Below are 14804 nucleotides of genomic sequence, written 5' to 3'. Positions count from 1 at the left end.
CTTAGCATACCTAGTACATGGTTTTCATAGCATGCTTACAATGATTATGACATTTGGTGTGTTTAATCGGGACAATAATACATTCATTAACATTGATCACGCCGCTCGGTAGTATGTAATGGTACCATAGGAATTGACAACTCCCGTTTCCGGCTTCCTAGGTTTGTTTGGAAGTTGGGAATGACAGAATCCGACTACATAACTTAGATAAACCTTTAATTTGTTTAAAGGTTTGTCGCCACAGTCGCAAGGCTTGAATGTATGCGATTAACATTACTGCATAAATGTTTGTAATCATAAAGCATTGTTTTTCTGCAAAGCATAACATTTGATTTAAACTTAGGTTTATTCAAAAACCTTGTTTTGTACATTTTTCCTATGGTTGAGTTATTTCTAGTTATTCACCATACATGGCATTTGTTTCACATTGACATCATTACATAGTTTAAGTAGATGATTTCCTACTTGCTATGCATTTCATTGGTTATACATGATACATGTTACACATGACATTGAACATGGGTTATACATAAACATTTTTGACATTGAACAAGACATTTTGGTTGATTATTGATAAGTGATTTATGTAACGGGGCTATGTGTTATATGATAAACGCATGGTGGATACGCCGCTGGTACTTCCTATATATAAGTGCTTTTATTATATTATACATTGTTGCGTTATCTAAACCACTTGGGCAAGACATGAAACATTTTAAACAAGAACATGACATTGTTTTACAAAATACACATTTTACACAAATTCACTTTTACTTGGTTATTCATTTAACCATGCATTGTTCTTTCATCATCATTGATTTTTATATCGATTTTCATATGATTTCATAAAACATTTTACAAGGTTCATGACTACATTTTTATTAAACACTTTTAAAACTACAAGTCATGAATCCTGCATAAACAAAAACTATGTATCTCACAGGCATTTTTATGCTGACGTACCTATTTTTACATGTGTTTTCAGGTGCTAATGCATGATGTTGATTGTGCTTCACTTAGGCGGACTCGGGCCTTAGTGACTTAAAAGACAGTTATCATGTTGTTTTAGTTTGAACTCAAAAGACAATGTAAACTTTAATCTCAATAATACAAAACTTTAATTTCCATGGTTGTTGAAACAATAATTTTGTCGCATCACTCCCCGACATTTCCGCCGCTGTTTGTTGTTTTACGCAGTCGGGGTGTGACAGAAGAGTTGGTATCAGAGCCAATGGTTATAGGGAATTAGGTTATTAGCAATGCTTTGACCTAGACTATAACTTTCTAGGACCCTAACACAAGTTTTCTTGTGTTTAGATCTTACAACAATACCGTCACCTATCCTTAGGTGATAACCACAACAAGAACACAATAACAAAACCGCTTTGAAAATTAATCATCTATCCTTGGATGATTGATTATATGGTTTTGAAACCTTCCAATTTGATTCATTTTTGGCTTTATGCCTTTTTAGTTTTCAAAATCTCGTCAAAGTTTGGGTCTAAATAATGTGAACAGGTGCAAACTGGAAGAGTGAATGCCTGTACCCTGAGTTTTCTGTCTAAGGCTAGAGTGTTCGTACAAATCCGCAGTATCGGACCAGTCACTCTTACCTGGGAACTCTTGGGGTGAGTATTCACTTATAGGCGAGCATGTCTTCGGTGATACATTATTATGACTCATTTACTTTGATTTGTCACTATGTGTTGTTTGTTTGCTTTGTGATAACAAACAAATGACCACCATCCTTGCTTTTTGTCGATTTTATTGATATCTCATTTTTCAACACATCATCTCACTCGTTTTCTCTCATGTTTCCTCTTTTAGAATGCCTCCTCGACGTAACGTACCACAACCTGATACCGAACTGGTAGCTATTATAGCACAGCAGATGGCTGCTATGCTACCTGGTCTCATAACTCAAATAAAACAAGCCACCAATAACAATGTTAATGCACCTTCTCCGTGCAACTTTAAACAGTTTAACTCGGCTAAACCACTCAAGTTTAGTGGTACTGAAGGAGCAACAGGGCTTCTCCAGTGGTTTGAGAGTCTTGAGAGCACATTTCGCCATGTTCAGTGTCCGAACAATCGTAAGGTCGAGTTTGCTTCTAGATAGAGGTGCTGATGTTGCTTTGGGTCAGACATGGGAGGAACTCAGGGCTCTCATGATGAGAGAATTTTGTCTTCGTCACGAGCAGAGGGCACTCGAAGATGAGTTCCATGATCTGAAGCAAGACAGTGGTGAACACCGGGCTTATACAGACAGATATGAGGAGTTAAGCTTGCTCTGTCCTACAATGGTCACGCCTTTGGATAAGGCAATCGAGAGGTACATAGACGGTTTGCCAGATTCCTTTCAGGATATTGTCACTGGCAGCAACCCTACTACCGTCTAACAGGCCATTGAGCTAGCTGCTACCCTTACTAAATCGCAAATCAAAAAGGGTAAACTCCACAGAAAAGGTGACAAAAAGCAGAAACAATCTGATAGCACCAAGGAGAGTAAGGGCAAGAAGGCTGTTGAGTCTTCAAAGAAATCGAGGAAGCGTAAGGCTTCCAAGAATTCGCGGTCACTGCTCAGACTAATCAGGCTGCACAGAATCAGGCTGCACTACATGCTGCCAAGAGGCAGTATGCGGGAAATGCACCTCGGTGCAACAGATGTAATAGCCACCATCAGCCACAGTTGCAATGCCGCATTTGCACTAATTGTGGCAAGTCTGGTCATCTTACGAACACCTGCCGTTTTGCTCCAAATCAAAATCTGGCAGCTCAAAACCAAGCTATGCAAAACCCTGCCCAGAATTCTGCACGACCTCACTTTCCGCCTGGTTCATGTTTCAATTGTGGGGATCTGACCCACTACAGGAACAACTGCCTGAGGTTGGAAAATGCGAATCAAGCACCGGCTCGTGGTAGAGCTTCTAATCTGAATGCAAATGAGGCGCGTGCGGATAACGAAGTGGTGAACGGTACATTCCTTGTTAACAACCATCCTGCTTCTATTCTATTTGATTCGGGTGCCGATAAGAGTTTTGTGTCCTTAGCATTTGAGCCTTTGCTTTCGATGACTAGAACAAAACTAGGAAAGCCCTTGACAGTAGAAGTAGCTAGTGGTGAACCTGTTGTACTCGACTCTGTTCTTCGAAATTGCCAGTTGAATCTCAATAACCATCTTTTCCCTATCGACCTCACACCGATGTAACTCGGGAGCTTCGATGTTATAGTAGGAATGGATTGGTTATCCAAGTACCATGCTGAGGTGGTATGTTTTGAGAAGTTGGTCTGTATACCGCTTTCGACTAGTGAGATCTTAGAAGTTCGTGGGGAGAAACCCGTCAGTGGTCTTAAGCTTATGTCTTTTACCCAAGCCCACAAATACCTACGAAAGAACTATGTTGCTTTCTTAGCACATGTTGTAGAGGAGAAAGGTAAGGGTAAGACTATCCAAGATATCCCTGTGGTTCAGGATTATCCAGAGGTATTTCCTGAAGAATTACCTGGTTTACCCCCTGTACGCCAAGTTGAGTTTCGCATCGATCTTATACCGGGTGCAAATCCCATTGCTAAGTCACCTTATCGTCTTGCACCTTCTGAGATGCAAGAGTTATCTAAGCAGCTTCAGGAGCCATCTGACAAAGGATTCATTCGTCCGAGCTTTTCACCTTGGGGCGCTCCTGTCCTATTTGTGAAAAAGAAAGATGGATCATTCAGGATGTGTATCGATTACCGTGAGCTTAACAAGCTTACCATCAAAAATCGATATCCCCTACCTCGCATTGATGATCTCTTTGATCAGCTACAGGGTGCTACTTGCTTTTCAAAGATTGATCTACGTTCTGGGTATCATTAACTTCGAGTTCTCGAAGAAGATATTCCCAAGACAGCTTTTCGCACGAGATATGGTCATTATGGATTCACTGTTATATCGTTCGGTTTAACTAATGTTCCAGCTGTTTTCATGGACTTGATGAATAGGCTTTGTAAGCCTTATTTGGACAAGTTCATCATCGTTTTCATTGATGACATTTTGATCTATTCTAAGACTCAAGCTGATCATGAACAGCATCTTCGTCTTACAATGGAGCTCCTAAAGAAAGAACAGCTTTTCGCCAAATTCTCCAAGTGCGAATTCTGGCTTAAGGAAGTTCAATTTTTGGGGCACATCGTCAACGAACAAGGTATTCATGTAGATCCCGCCAAAATCAGTGCGATTAAGGATTGGGATACTCCTACTACTCCTACCGAGGTTCGTTCATTTCTTGGTCTCGCAGGTTACTACCGCCGTTTCATTGAAAACTTCTCCAAGATTGCGGTTCCTCTCACTGCTTTAACTCAGAAGAGTAAACCTTTTGAGTGGGGATCTAAACAGGAAGAAGCTTTCCAGACCTTGAAACAGAAGCTCTGTGATGCACCTATTCTATCTTTGCCTGAGGGTAACGATGATTTTGTCGTGTACTGTGATGCATCCAACTTAGGCCTTGGCTGTATTCTTATGCAAAGAAACAAAGTTATAGCCTATGCATCAAGACAGCTGAAGGTACATGAGAAGAACTACACCACTCATGATCTAGAGTTAGGTGCAGTAGTCTTTGCTCTCAAAATCTGGAGACACTACCTTTATGGTACATAGTGTGTTGTGTTTACTAACCACAAAAGTCTCTAGCATATTTTCAATCAGAAAGAACTAAACATGAGGCAACGACGTTGGGTTGAACTCCTAAACGACTATGATTGCGAAATTCGCTACCATCCTGGTAAGGCGAATGTCGTGGCTGACGCATTAAGTCGTAAGGAACGTGTCAAGCTTCACTGTGTTCAGTTTCGATCTGATATTCAAACCCGCATTTCTCAGGCTCAACATACTTGTGTTACACAAGACTTGATGGGTAAAGAATTACCGTGTCATACTAATCCTGAGCTTGAACTGAGAGACTTTGGGATTTTCTATTTCATGGGACGTTTGTGGGTCCCAAGTATAGAAAATCTTCGCACCTTGCTTATGGATGAAGCTCATAAGTCTCGTTATTCAATTCATCCTGGTGCAGACAAAATGTATAAGGATCTTCGAACCCAGTATTGGTGGCCGGGTATGAAGAAAGACATTGCCTTATATGTTTCCAAATGCCTTACTTGTCTTAAGGTTAAGGAAGAACATCAACATCCCTCTGGATTATTGGAGCAACCAGAGATTCCGGTTTGGAAATGGGAAAACATTTCTATGGATCTCATTACCAAGTTACCGCGCACTAAAAGAGGTCATGGCGTCATTTGGGTTGTTGTTGATCGTCTTACAAAGTCAGCACATTTCTTGCCGATCCGTGAGGATCTGTCTGCTGACAAGCTTGCCAAGATATATGTTGATGAGATTGTATCTCGACATGGTGTTCCTTTGAACATTATATCTGACAGAGATGCTCAATTCTCGTCTCGCTTTTGGAGAACCATGCAATCTGCCATGGGTACCCAACTTCATTTGAGCACAGCATACCATCCGCAGACAGATGGTCAATCTGAGAGAACAATCCAGACACTAGAGGATATGCTTAGAGCGTGTGTGATTGATTTTGGTGGTAGTTGGGATTCGCATCTACCTTTGATCGAATTCTCCTACAACAATAGTTATCACTCTAGCATCAATATGGCTCCTTTCGAAGCTTTATACGGTCGAAAATGTCGTTCACCGGTCTACTGGAATGAGATAGATGAAGCTCAGCTTACTGGACCCAATCTCATTCGAGAGACTACAGATAAGGTCAAGAAGATTCGTGATAACCTTCAGACAGCTAGAAGCCGTCAAAAGAGTTACGCGGATTGACGACGCAAGCCCTTAGAATTTCAAGTCGGTGATCACGTCCTACTCAAGGTATCCCCTTGGAAAGGTGTGATTAGATTTGGAAAGAAAGGAAAACTTGCATCAACCACATCGGCAGTCGTCAAGCGATTCATATGGGAGCAAATCATATGCCGCTTTGGCCTACCTCTCAGAATCATCACCGATAACGGAACTAACTTTGCAGCAGACGACCTCGAACGATGGTTCAAAGAACTACACATCGAGCATACCTTCTCTTCGGTTGCGCACCCGCAAGGGAATGGTCAAGTAGAGGCAGTCAACAAAAGTATCGTTGATGGTATCAAGGCAAGGTTAGGCGAAAAGAGAAGAGGATGGGTAGACGAACTGCCCAGCATACTGTGGGCCCATAGGACAATGCCAAAGACAAGCAACGACGAGACACCGTTCAGCCTAGTCTATGGGTCCGAGGCAGTCATCCCAGCAGAAATCGGGCTACCATCTCCGCGAATGCTCTCAATGAACTTAGTCAACAATGAAGAGGAAAGGAGGATCGACCTGGACCTCCTAGAAGAATGGAGAGAGATGGCAGCAATCAATGAGGCCAAATACAAAACGAAGCTGGAAAGATATTACAACTCCAGAGTCCGAGTCTGCACTTTTAACCCGGGAGACTATGTCCTAAGGGACAATGAAGCTTCCAACGCAGAAAAGCCCGGAAAACTGGCTCCCAAATGGGAAAGCCCATATGTAATCGATGCAGTACTCGGCAAGGGAGCTTACAAATTGCGCACCATCAACAACAACTAGGTTCCACGAACCTGGAATGCTCAACAACTTTGAAAGTGCTACATGTAAACCAACTATGTAATCGTAAAGGGCGAACTGCCAACACATTTACTATAATACAAGAAGTGTTTGGCTACCTTTATTTTATGCAAATTTCTTGTCACAACTGCATTTATTACTTTGGGCGTACACGAAAACATCAATGGCTCGACCATAGGAAACGTTGTAGACCTCCAAGGCTCGTCACAGCTAAGTGCACAGCCGGGTCAGAAACACAACCAAAGCCTACAAAACGCCAAAATAAAACTTCGTGCCCACATAAACACGAAAAAATCGATAGCAAGGTAACTAAACATTGTAATGCTCTCAAGGCTGAACACAGCTGAGCTCACACAATAACCTGCAACTCGATCACTTCGTAAGTCACATATAAGCGCGCGCATACAAACGACAGAATAAAACGTTGTAGTAACACTGTCACACCCCGGAATTATCAGAGCATTGGCGTGACTGGACTGGTAACTTCATTGCACAGCGGAAGCAAATAAGTTAAGTCTTTTAGAAAATGAACGCCACTAAGTACTCGACTCTTCATGGTCATCCTATTCCAACCGCGCCTTGTCTTAGAAATGCAACCTGAGAAAGAAACATGCGAAAAAAAGTCAACATAAAGTTGAGCGAGTTCATAGTTTGTTTGTAAAAGATCTGAAATAAATCTTTTGAGTTGTGAAAGATTTGAAATAAATCTTTGGAATAACCGGTTTTCGAAATGGTATTGAGAAAACGAATTTAAAAATCATTTTCTTGTCCAGATTATATGAGGACTTTGTATTTGTAACGATCTATGATCGTAAAACCATGTATTTGTAAAGTATGTATAACCGTCAATGCCCACCCTGACTTTGACTCTATGCCCGTATAATCCTATACTTTGAATTTGTATAAAACATGGTTTTCATTTTGTATAAATCAAGCGTTTTGTTAGTGTGTATGATAAAAATCCCTGGTATGTAGCAAATAAGGAAAAAGAGATCACCAATGGTTTGCAAGGCCATTGATATGTGTGAAGTGCAAGTAGGAAGACTCAAACCTAGCGGATTTATGCGTTGGGTACAAAGTCACCCCGAGGTCCGTTACGCTGGGCTCGCTACACCCAGATAGATCTACCGCTCCTGCCCCTCGGTCCTACCCCGAGGATTAATGGCCTCAAGTTTCCGCCTACCCACTCACATAATCTAAGTAGTAACCCTCCTTACGCTAACCATACCATGTAAAAAGTATTCGTAATTACTGTAACATATATTCCACCCCAGCCACCCTGGCTAAACCTCTCCAGCCACCCTGACTGAAACTCCCCAGCCACCCTGGCTGAACCTCCCCAGCCACCCTGGCTGAACCTCCCCAGCCACCCTGGCTAAACCTCCCCAGCCACCCTGACTGACTCCCTAGTTATGAAAAATCATTCACAATTCGAAAATACGCATTTGTTTTGTAAAAACCGGTATGTTTAGTATAAACCTTTCGTAAATCATTTGAGTTCCTCGAAATCCATTCGTGATATGATTTAGAAATACAAGTTTTGTGTTTGTTCAAAACTTTGTATGTTTCTGAAAATCATGCATGTCTTTCCACCCCGAAAACATTTAAAAAAATGTAAAACAGTAAAGAGTGGGGGTTATGAACTCGCCTGAATATTCATGTGCAAGCTAGCTAATTACGACTTCGTGATGTCGCTTCCAAGATGAGACTCGCTAGCGTGCATCCTACAATATTCCTAACACGGAATATCTAATAAGTTTCTAAATAACGCAGTATCTAAACTACGTGGAATCGAGCTCTACCGAAATGTTGATCGAACGATTTGACGGTAATTTGTCAACTTAGAAGAAGCGAAGAAGTTATACTCGTTAGCTCGTTTTTGAGAGGTCGTATGCAAATAATATATAATAGTTTGTATTATATATCACGTCTTGTGTATATTTGCCAAAAATATACGTATATGCCATCTAGGCGTTCGTAATAAATATAAAAAGTTATATTTATTTGGCGAAAGTGTCATCGAGTTGTTTGAAGTTTGAAATAATTATACAAACTATATTTATTTTCTATAAGGGAATTCGTGTGGTATAAATATAAAAACTATATTTATTTTTATGAAACGAATTCGTGTTACGCGATGTTTGAAATAAATATACATACTATATTTATTTATAAAAGAATTCGAGTTTACGTTTGAAATAAATATATAAATTATATTTATTTTTATAAAAGGATTCGCGTTGTATGGTATTCGAAACAAATATGTGAACTATATTTATTTTGTAAAACGTATACGAGTTTTTTGGTGCTTGACATAAATATATATATTTATTTTATAAAAGAATTGTCGTTTTCGTTTGTGATAAAGCATCGTCGAAAGTGGTATACACATTTATATTAGTTATCATAAATGTTGCTTTTCAATAAAACATGTTTTGGTTTTACGGGTTTCTCGAAAAACGGGCAGAGTTTCCTCTGTTTTTGGACGCCCCGACAACACTAGGTGTCATTGTATTATCAAGATTCAACAATATAATCAAACAATGTATATGTATGATCGATTTATATAAACAAAGTAGGAAATAAATCCAAGTAAATAATTCGTCAATTAAGTTGGTCCGAGCTCGTTTTCACGAAATAAATAAAAGAATGTAAATATAATTCGCGACGCTAAATTGTTTACCAAATCTCTCGCGTCGAATCGCGGACCGAGTTGACCGGGTCTGAGTTGGCCGAGTTGACTCACTACGTTGACCAGGGTTGACTGAGTTGACTCGGTTTGACCGAGTCAACCCGATGCCCGAACCCGAGATTCTGTCGCGACCCGAAGAATGAACTGGCCCGAACCCTAGACGTTGCTTGAAAAACCCAAACCATAGTTTTCACTAGAACCGCTCTGAACCAAAACATAGTCACTAAGCATAATCTCCACCACCTGAAACAACATCACCACAACTGAATCTGAACCATACTTGAATCTGACCCGGGTTTCCGAGTCCTGACCCGAGAGCTCCTTTACTATTGTGAACCCAAAATCAAAGCAACTGAGACCCGAAAAAGGAACTGAGTAGAACCAATAACCTGAACTGAACCGAGCCGATTCTCACCAGAAAAACCAGACAAGCCGGAGATTTGCCGTCGCCGTCACAGGCGCCGCCGCCGCCGCCGGTGGTTCTCTGCTGTTCCGTCGCCCTCTCTCTCTTCATCTCGTTCCTCTCTCTCTCTCTTCTCCCAATTTGTAGCCGCCGGATAAAAGTATCGACCGCCGGTCCGAGTAAAGAACCACCGGTCCGAGACGGGGACGACCGGTCACAACCACCACCGCTGGTTCTCCCTCTTCGCTGCCTCTCTGTCTCATCGCCTCTCTCTTTCTTCGTCTTGCAGCCGCCGTACGCCACCACCATCGGGTGGTGGCAGCCGATAATCAAAAAGGGGGGGGGTATGAGAGGCTGAGGTGTTTGCCAGAGCTTGAACGGTGCCGGAGCTCGCCATACCCGGCTCAAGTTACCTGGACCGAGAGAAAGAAGGAGGATCAAGGGGGGTGTTTGGCCTTGTGCTAGTTTGAAGTGTGTGCTCTAAATTTTTTTGTGGGTTTGTCTGTGAGTATAACCGAGAGAGAGTGAGAGTAATATGAGTGTATTGTGGGATGTGTGTGTATGTATATATTCGAGTGTGAAGGAAAGGCAGGCAAGGGTTTGCATTTATAGACCATAGTGTCTTTTATGTATATTGTGTATTCAGGTTACCTTCAGGTTGAATGCTTTATCCTTTGAATTAAAATCCTTGGAAGAGATTTTGCAAGATTATAAGAATCTTGTTTAGGATTTCGTAAATCTTAATAAGATTTTTAAGGGACGATCTAATATATTATGTGCAAGTTTAGGCTTGTGGGTTTTGGGCTTGGGCCCGGGGCCCACAAGTCCGTCTCATGTGTAAGGGGCCCGTAATTCTTACGAGACCCGATATCGCGACCCAAATTCCATAAGTGTCGATAGCATAAAAAAATATTCGTGTAACATCCATATTTGTCGGTGTCGTCAGTTTTTGGTACGGTTTCAGTCTGTTGTCGTTTAACGTTTCGCATGTTTCTCTGTAAACCATCGCTCGCGCTTTGTTAAGACGGATAGGCGTTCCCAGGCACTCCAAGGGCCTAATTACATTAATTTGCCTTGTAAACACTAATTATTATTGCGTTAATCCTCTGTTAATCACGTAATTAAGATCCGTAAATTACCGGTTGTCACATTCTCCCCCTGTTACAGAAATTTCGTCCTCGAAATTTAGATTATGTTATCTCTTCAGAATTGTGTTTCAAGAGTTGATGTCAAGGGAAACAAGATGTATAGATACAGTCACTAGTGTGACTAAGTTAACAGGATCCAACAATGAACAGGAACTTCGACCAATCGAATTCCATATGAACGTTTATAACATGTAAACGAGTTCTAGAAGCGATAACATCCACTGGATGAGCTTAAAATCAACAATCTCAAATATAATAGTTTGCATGAAACGCTCGATCGTGATCAGCACAAGCTGCAAGTTGTACCGACGCCTCAAGGTGTCGTAATGAATGAAATAATTCAGTAATACCGGTGATCAAACAAGTATCACCTGTGTTTTGCATGAAACGATCGATCATGATTAGCCCAAGCTACAAGTTTGTACCAACACCACAAGGTGTCGTAATGATTTAAACAATCCAATAATAGCGATGATCCAACAATTTCACCGTGTTTGAAGTCAAATGAATGCGCAGTAATGGGAATCTGAAAGTTTGTTTCAAATGACATCATAGAATTTTCAATTGAAAATGAAACATCAGAGAAATAATGTTCTCGATCGAAGATGAAGAAGCAATAAATATCGCAAAACATTCGATCGATGTTGAAAGGACCGTTAGGAGGTACACAGGAATATAAAAATGAATTGGTGTACCATTGTCTTAACACACTATTGTATCAAGACAGCTTTGATATAATCAATCGAAGTGGATTTAAAGCAATTAATAAATAAATATTTAAATCCGTGCATGAGATGCCGAAACGAGTTTAGCGCAAGCTTCAATTAAGTGAAAACACCACCAAAAGGTGTCGAAATCAACAAACAATTTAACGGAGTCGAATGCCAAACAAGTTTATTTCGACTCGAAACAAACGAAACACTTGTTAAAACGAATTTGAATATGATGTCTTCTATACATCATATGGTATCTTGAATGAAATGTGTGTAATGAAGAAGTTCAAACAATCGAAATTGGTTTCGGCGCAAGCCGACAATAAGTACATGTATCAACAATAAAACTTTTGGCATGGTCGCAATGAAAACCATGTATGTAACTCGAAAAGTCAAGAAATTTCAAGGAAATGTGTTGACTCGATAACAAAGGAGCCAACACTTACAATAACGCGGGTCATTCGAATCACAAATCGATAATTAGTTTTAGCGAAGACAATATTTGAACTTTAATGAAACGCTTATTTGAAATGAAACCACATGCCTAACAAACGATACATGTGTAACATATAAATTTTCCAAGGAATGAGGCAATTAATGTTCGCTTTACCGAAAGAAATGATCGTGACACAATGACCATTAAGAGGAGTAGAGATACGAAAATCTACTCAGTAAGTGTGAAAGTCGAAATTTCAACAAAAGAAATTTGAGGACTTTACCTGGGGTTTCGTGTGACGACCAATTGTTAGGTGACATTACCATGGAATGTGGAACATATCGTATTCGTCGTTAACCGAAATATGGGGATGTGGAGACATACGTCTTTCCCTTGGAGTGATTCGTGTCGTTGCGGGATCGCGTGACAAGTTGTCGTTTCCTGGCCGTTAGTTCTCCTGTTGACATGAATCTAGTGTCGTCGTTGAATTGCGCCATCGCGTCTTTTCAAAGGCCTTGCCTCGATAGTCGTATGTGACGTACTTCAACCTCCGTTGATGTAAGCTTAAGTTTCATGTATACCTGTGCACGAGCGTTGTGTGCCACGTAGAAGGTGATGTACCCCGACATCCGTTGACGTAAAAATTGAGTTCCATGTATTCTCGTGCGCTAGCGTTTTGTTATGCGTAGGCTGCCTGCTCGGGAAGTTAAAGTATCATAGACAATATGGATAATAGTGTGTACCCGAGTTAATATTCGCGGTTCCTATGTGATGACCATGCACAAATAATCGATCATATAATCAAATAAGCATGTTAGTCACCAATAAGCAATCAAGTAATTCCCCTAGTCCCACTAGTCTATCCTCCCAGCCTCTCAGACTGAATCTCCTAGTCCCACTAGACTATCCTCCCAGCCTCTCAGATTGAATCTCCTAGTCCCACTAGACTATCCTCCCAGCCTCTCAGACTGAACTTCCTAGTCCCACTAGACTATCCTCCCAGCCTCTCAGACTGAATCTCCTAGTCCCACTAGACTATCCTCCCAGCCTATCAGACTGAATCTCCTAGTCTCCCGACCAGATCCAGCCACCCGGCTGAATTCCCTTTTCTGAAGGTCTTAAATGCATGTTTCCTAAACTCTCAGAGTGTTGTGTACTGTATGTAATTGTTTTATACACCGTGTGTAAAACACCACAATAGCGTGTGTTTGGAGACAAAAATTTTGACTGTTTGTTTTTCGGCAACGGTTGGAGGCCATATTCGAGTACTAGGCGTTCTGTATGTATTCAACGTCTCAATGATCTAAGTCCCCAGGGGGAAAGGTGAGGTTAGAGCCTAGGTATCACGACATAACCTAATTCGCTGTAACCTATAGCTCTGATACCAATCTGTCACACCCCGGAATTATCAGAGCATTGGCGTGACTGGACTGGTATCTTCATTGCACAGCGGAAGCAAATAAGTTAAGTCTTTTAGAAAATGAACGCCACTAACTACTCGACTCTTCATGGTCATCCTATTCCAACCGCGCCTTGTCTTAGAAATGCAACCTGAGAAAGAAACATGCGAAAAAAAAGTCAACATAAAGTTGAGCGAGTTCATAGTTTGTTTGTAAAAGATCTGAAATAAATCTTTTGAGTTGTGAAAGATTTGAAATAAATCTTTGGAATAACCGGTTTTCGAAATGGTATTGAGAAAACGAATTTAAATATCATTTTCTTGTCCAAATTATATGAGGACTTTGTATTTGTAACGATCTATGATCGTAAAACCATGTATTTGTAAAGTATGTATAACCGTCAATGCCCACCCTGACTTTGACTCTATGCCCGTATAATCCTATACTTTGAATTTGTATAAAACATGGTTTTCATTTTGTATAAATCAAGCGTTTTGTTAGTGTGTATGATAAAAATCCCTGGTATGTAGCAAATAAGGAAAAAGAGATCACCAATGGTTTGCAAGGCCATTGATATGTGTGAAGTGCAAGTAGGAAGACTCAAACCTAGCGGATTTATGCGTTGGGTACAAAGTCACCCCGAGGTCCGTTACGCTGGGCCTGGGGCTGGGCTCGCTACACCCAGATAGATCTACCGCTCCTGCCCCTCGGTCCTACCCCGAGGATTAATGGCCTCAAGTTTCCGCCTACCCACTCACATGATCTAAGTAGTAACCCTCCTTACACTAACCATACCATGTAAAAAGTATTCGTAATTACTGTAACATATATTCCACCCCAGCCACCCTGGCTAAACCTCTCCAGCCACCCTGACTGAACCTCCCCAGCCACCCTGGCTGAACCTCCCCAGCCACCCTGACTGACTCCCTAGTTATGAAAAATCATTCACAATTCGAAAATACGCATTTGTTTTGTAAAAACCGGTATGTTTAGTATAAACCTTTCATAAATCATTTGAGTTCCTCGAAATCCATTCGCGATATGATTTAGAAATACGAGTTTTGCGTTTGTTCAAAACTTTGTATGTTTCTGAAAATTGTGCATGTCTTTCCACCCCGAAAACATTTTAAAAAATGTAAAACAGTAAAGAGTGGGGGTTATGAACTCGCCTGAATATTCCTGTGCAAGCTAGCTAATTACGACTTCGTGATGTCGCTTCCAAGATGAGACTCGCTAGCGTGCATCCTACAATATTCCTAACACGGAATATCTAATAAGTTTCTAAATAACGCAGTATCTAAACTACGTGGAATCGAGCTCTACCGAAATGTTGATCGAACGATTTGACGGTAATTTGTCAACTTAGAAGAAGCGAAGAAGTTATACT

General features: G+C 40.9%; 1 protein-coding gene across 1 annotated transcript; it reads right to left on the bottom strand.

The window, feature by feature from the left end:
* Positions 1-9075: 9075 nt before the first annotated feature.
* LOC118488123 lies at positions 9076-10347 on the bottom strand. The gene is made up of 2 exons (XM_035985262.1): positions 9707-10347; positions 9076-9560 (listed from the first exon to the last, which is right to left on the bottom strand). Exons 1-2 carry the CDS (start codon positions 10027-10029, stop codon positions 9371-9373), a joined length of 513 nt encoding a protein of 170 aa, XP_035841155.1. The 5' UTR covers positions 10030-10347; the 3' UTR covers positions 9076-9370.
* Positions 10348-14804: the final 4457 nt, after the last annotated feature.

Source organism: Helianthus annuus, chromosome 16, assembly GCF_002127325.2.
Source record: "Helianthus annuus cultivar XRQ/B chromosome 16, HanXRQr2.0-SUNRISE, whole genome shotgun sequence".
Classification (NCBI taxonomy): Eukaryota; Viridiplantae; Streptophyta; class Magnoliopsida; order Asterales; family Asteraceae; genus Helianthus; species Helianthus annuus.
The sequence above is the reverse complement of the archived record's forward strand: the minus strand, read 5'-3'. Positions and strand labels throughout refer to the sequence as shown.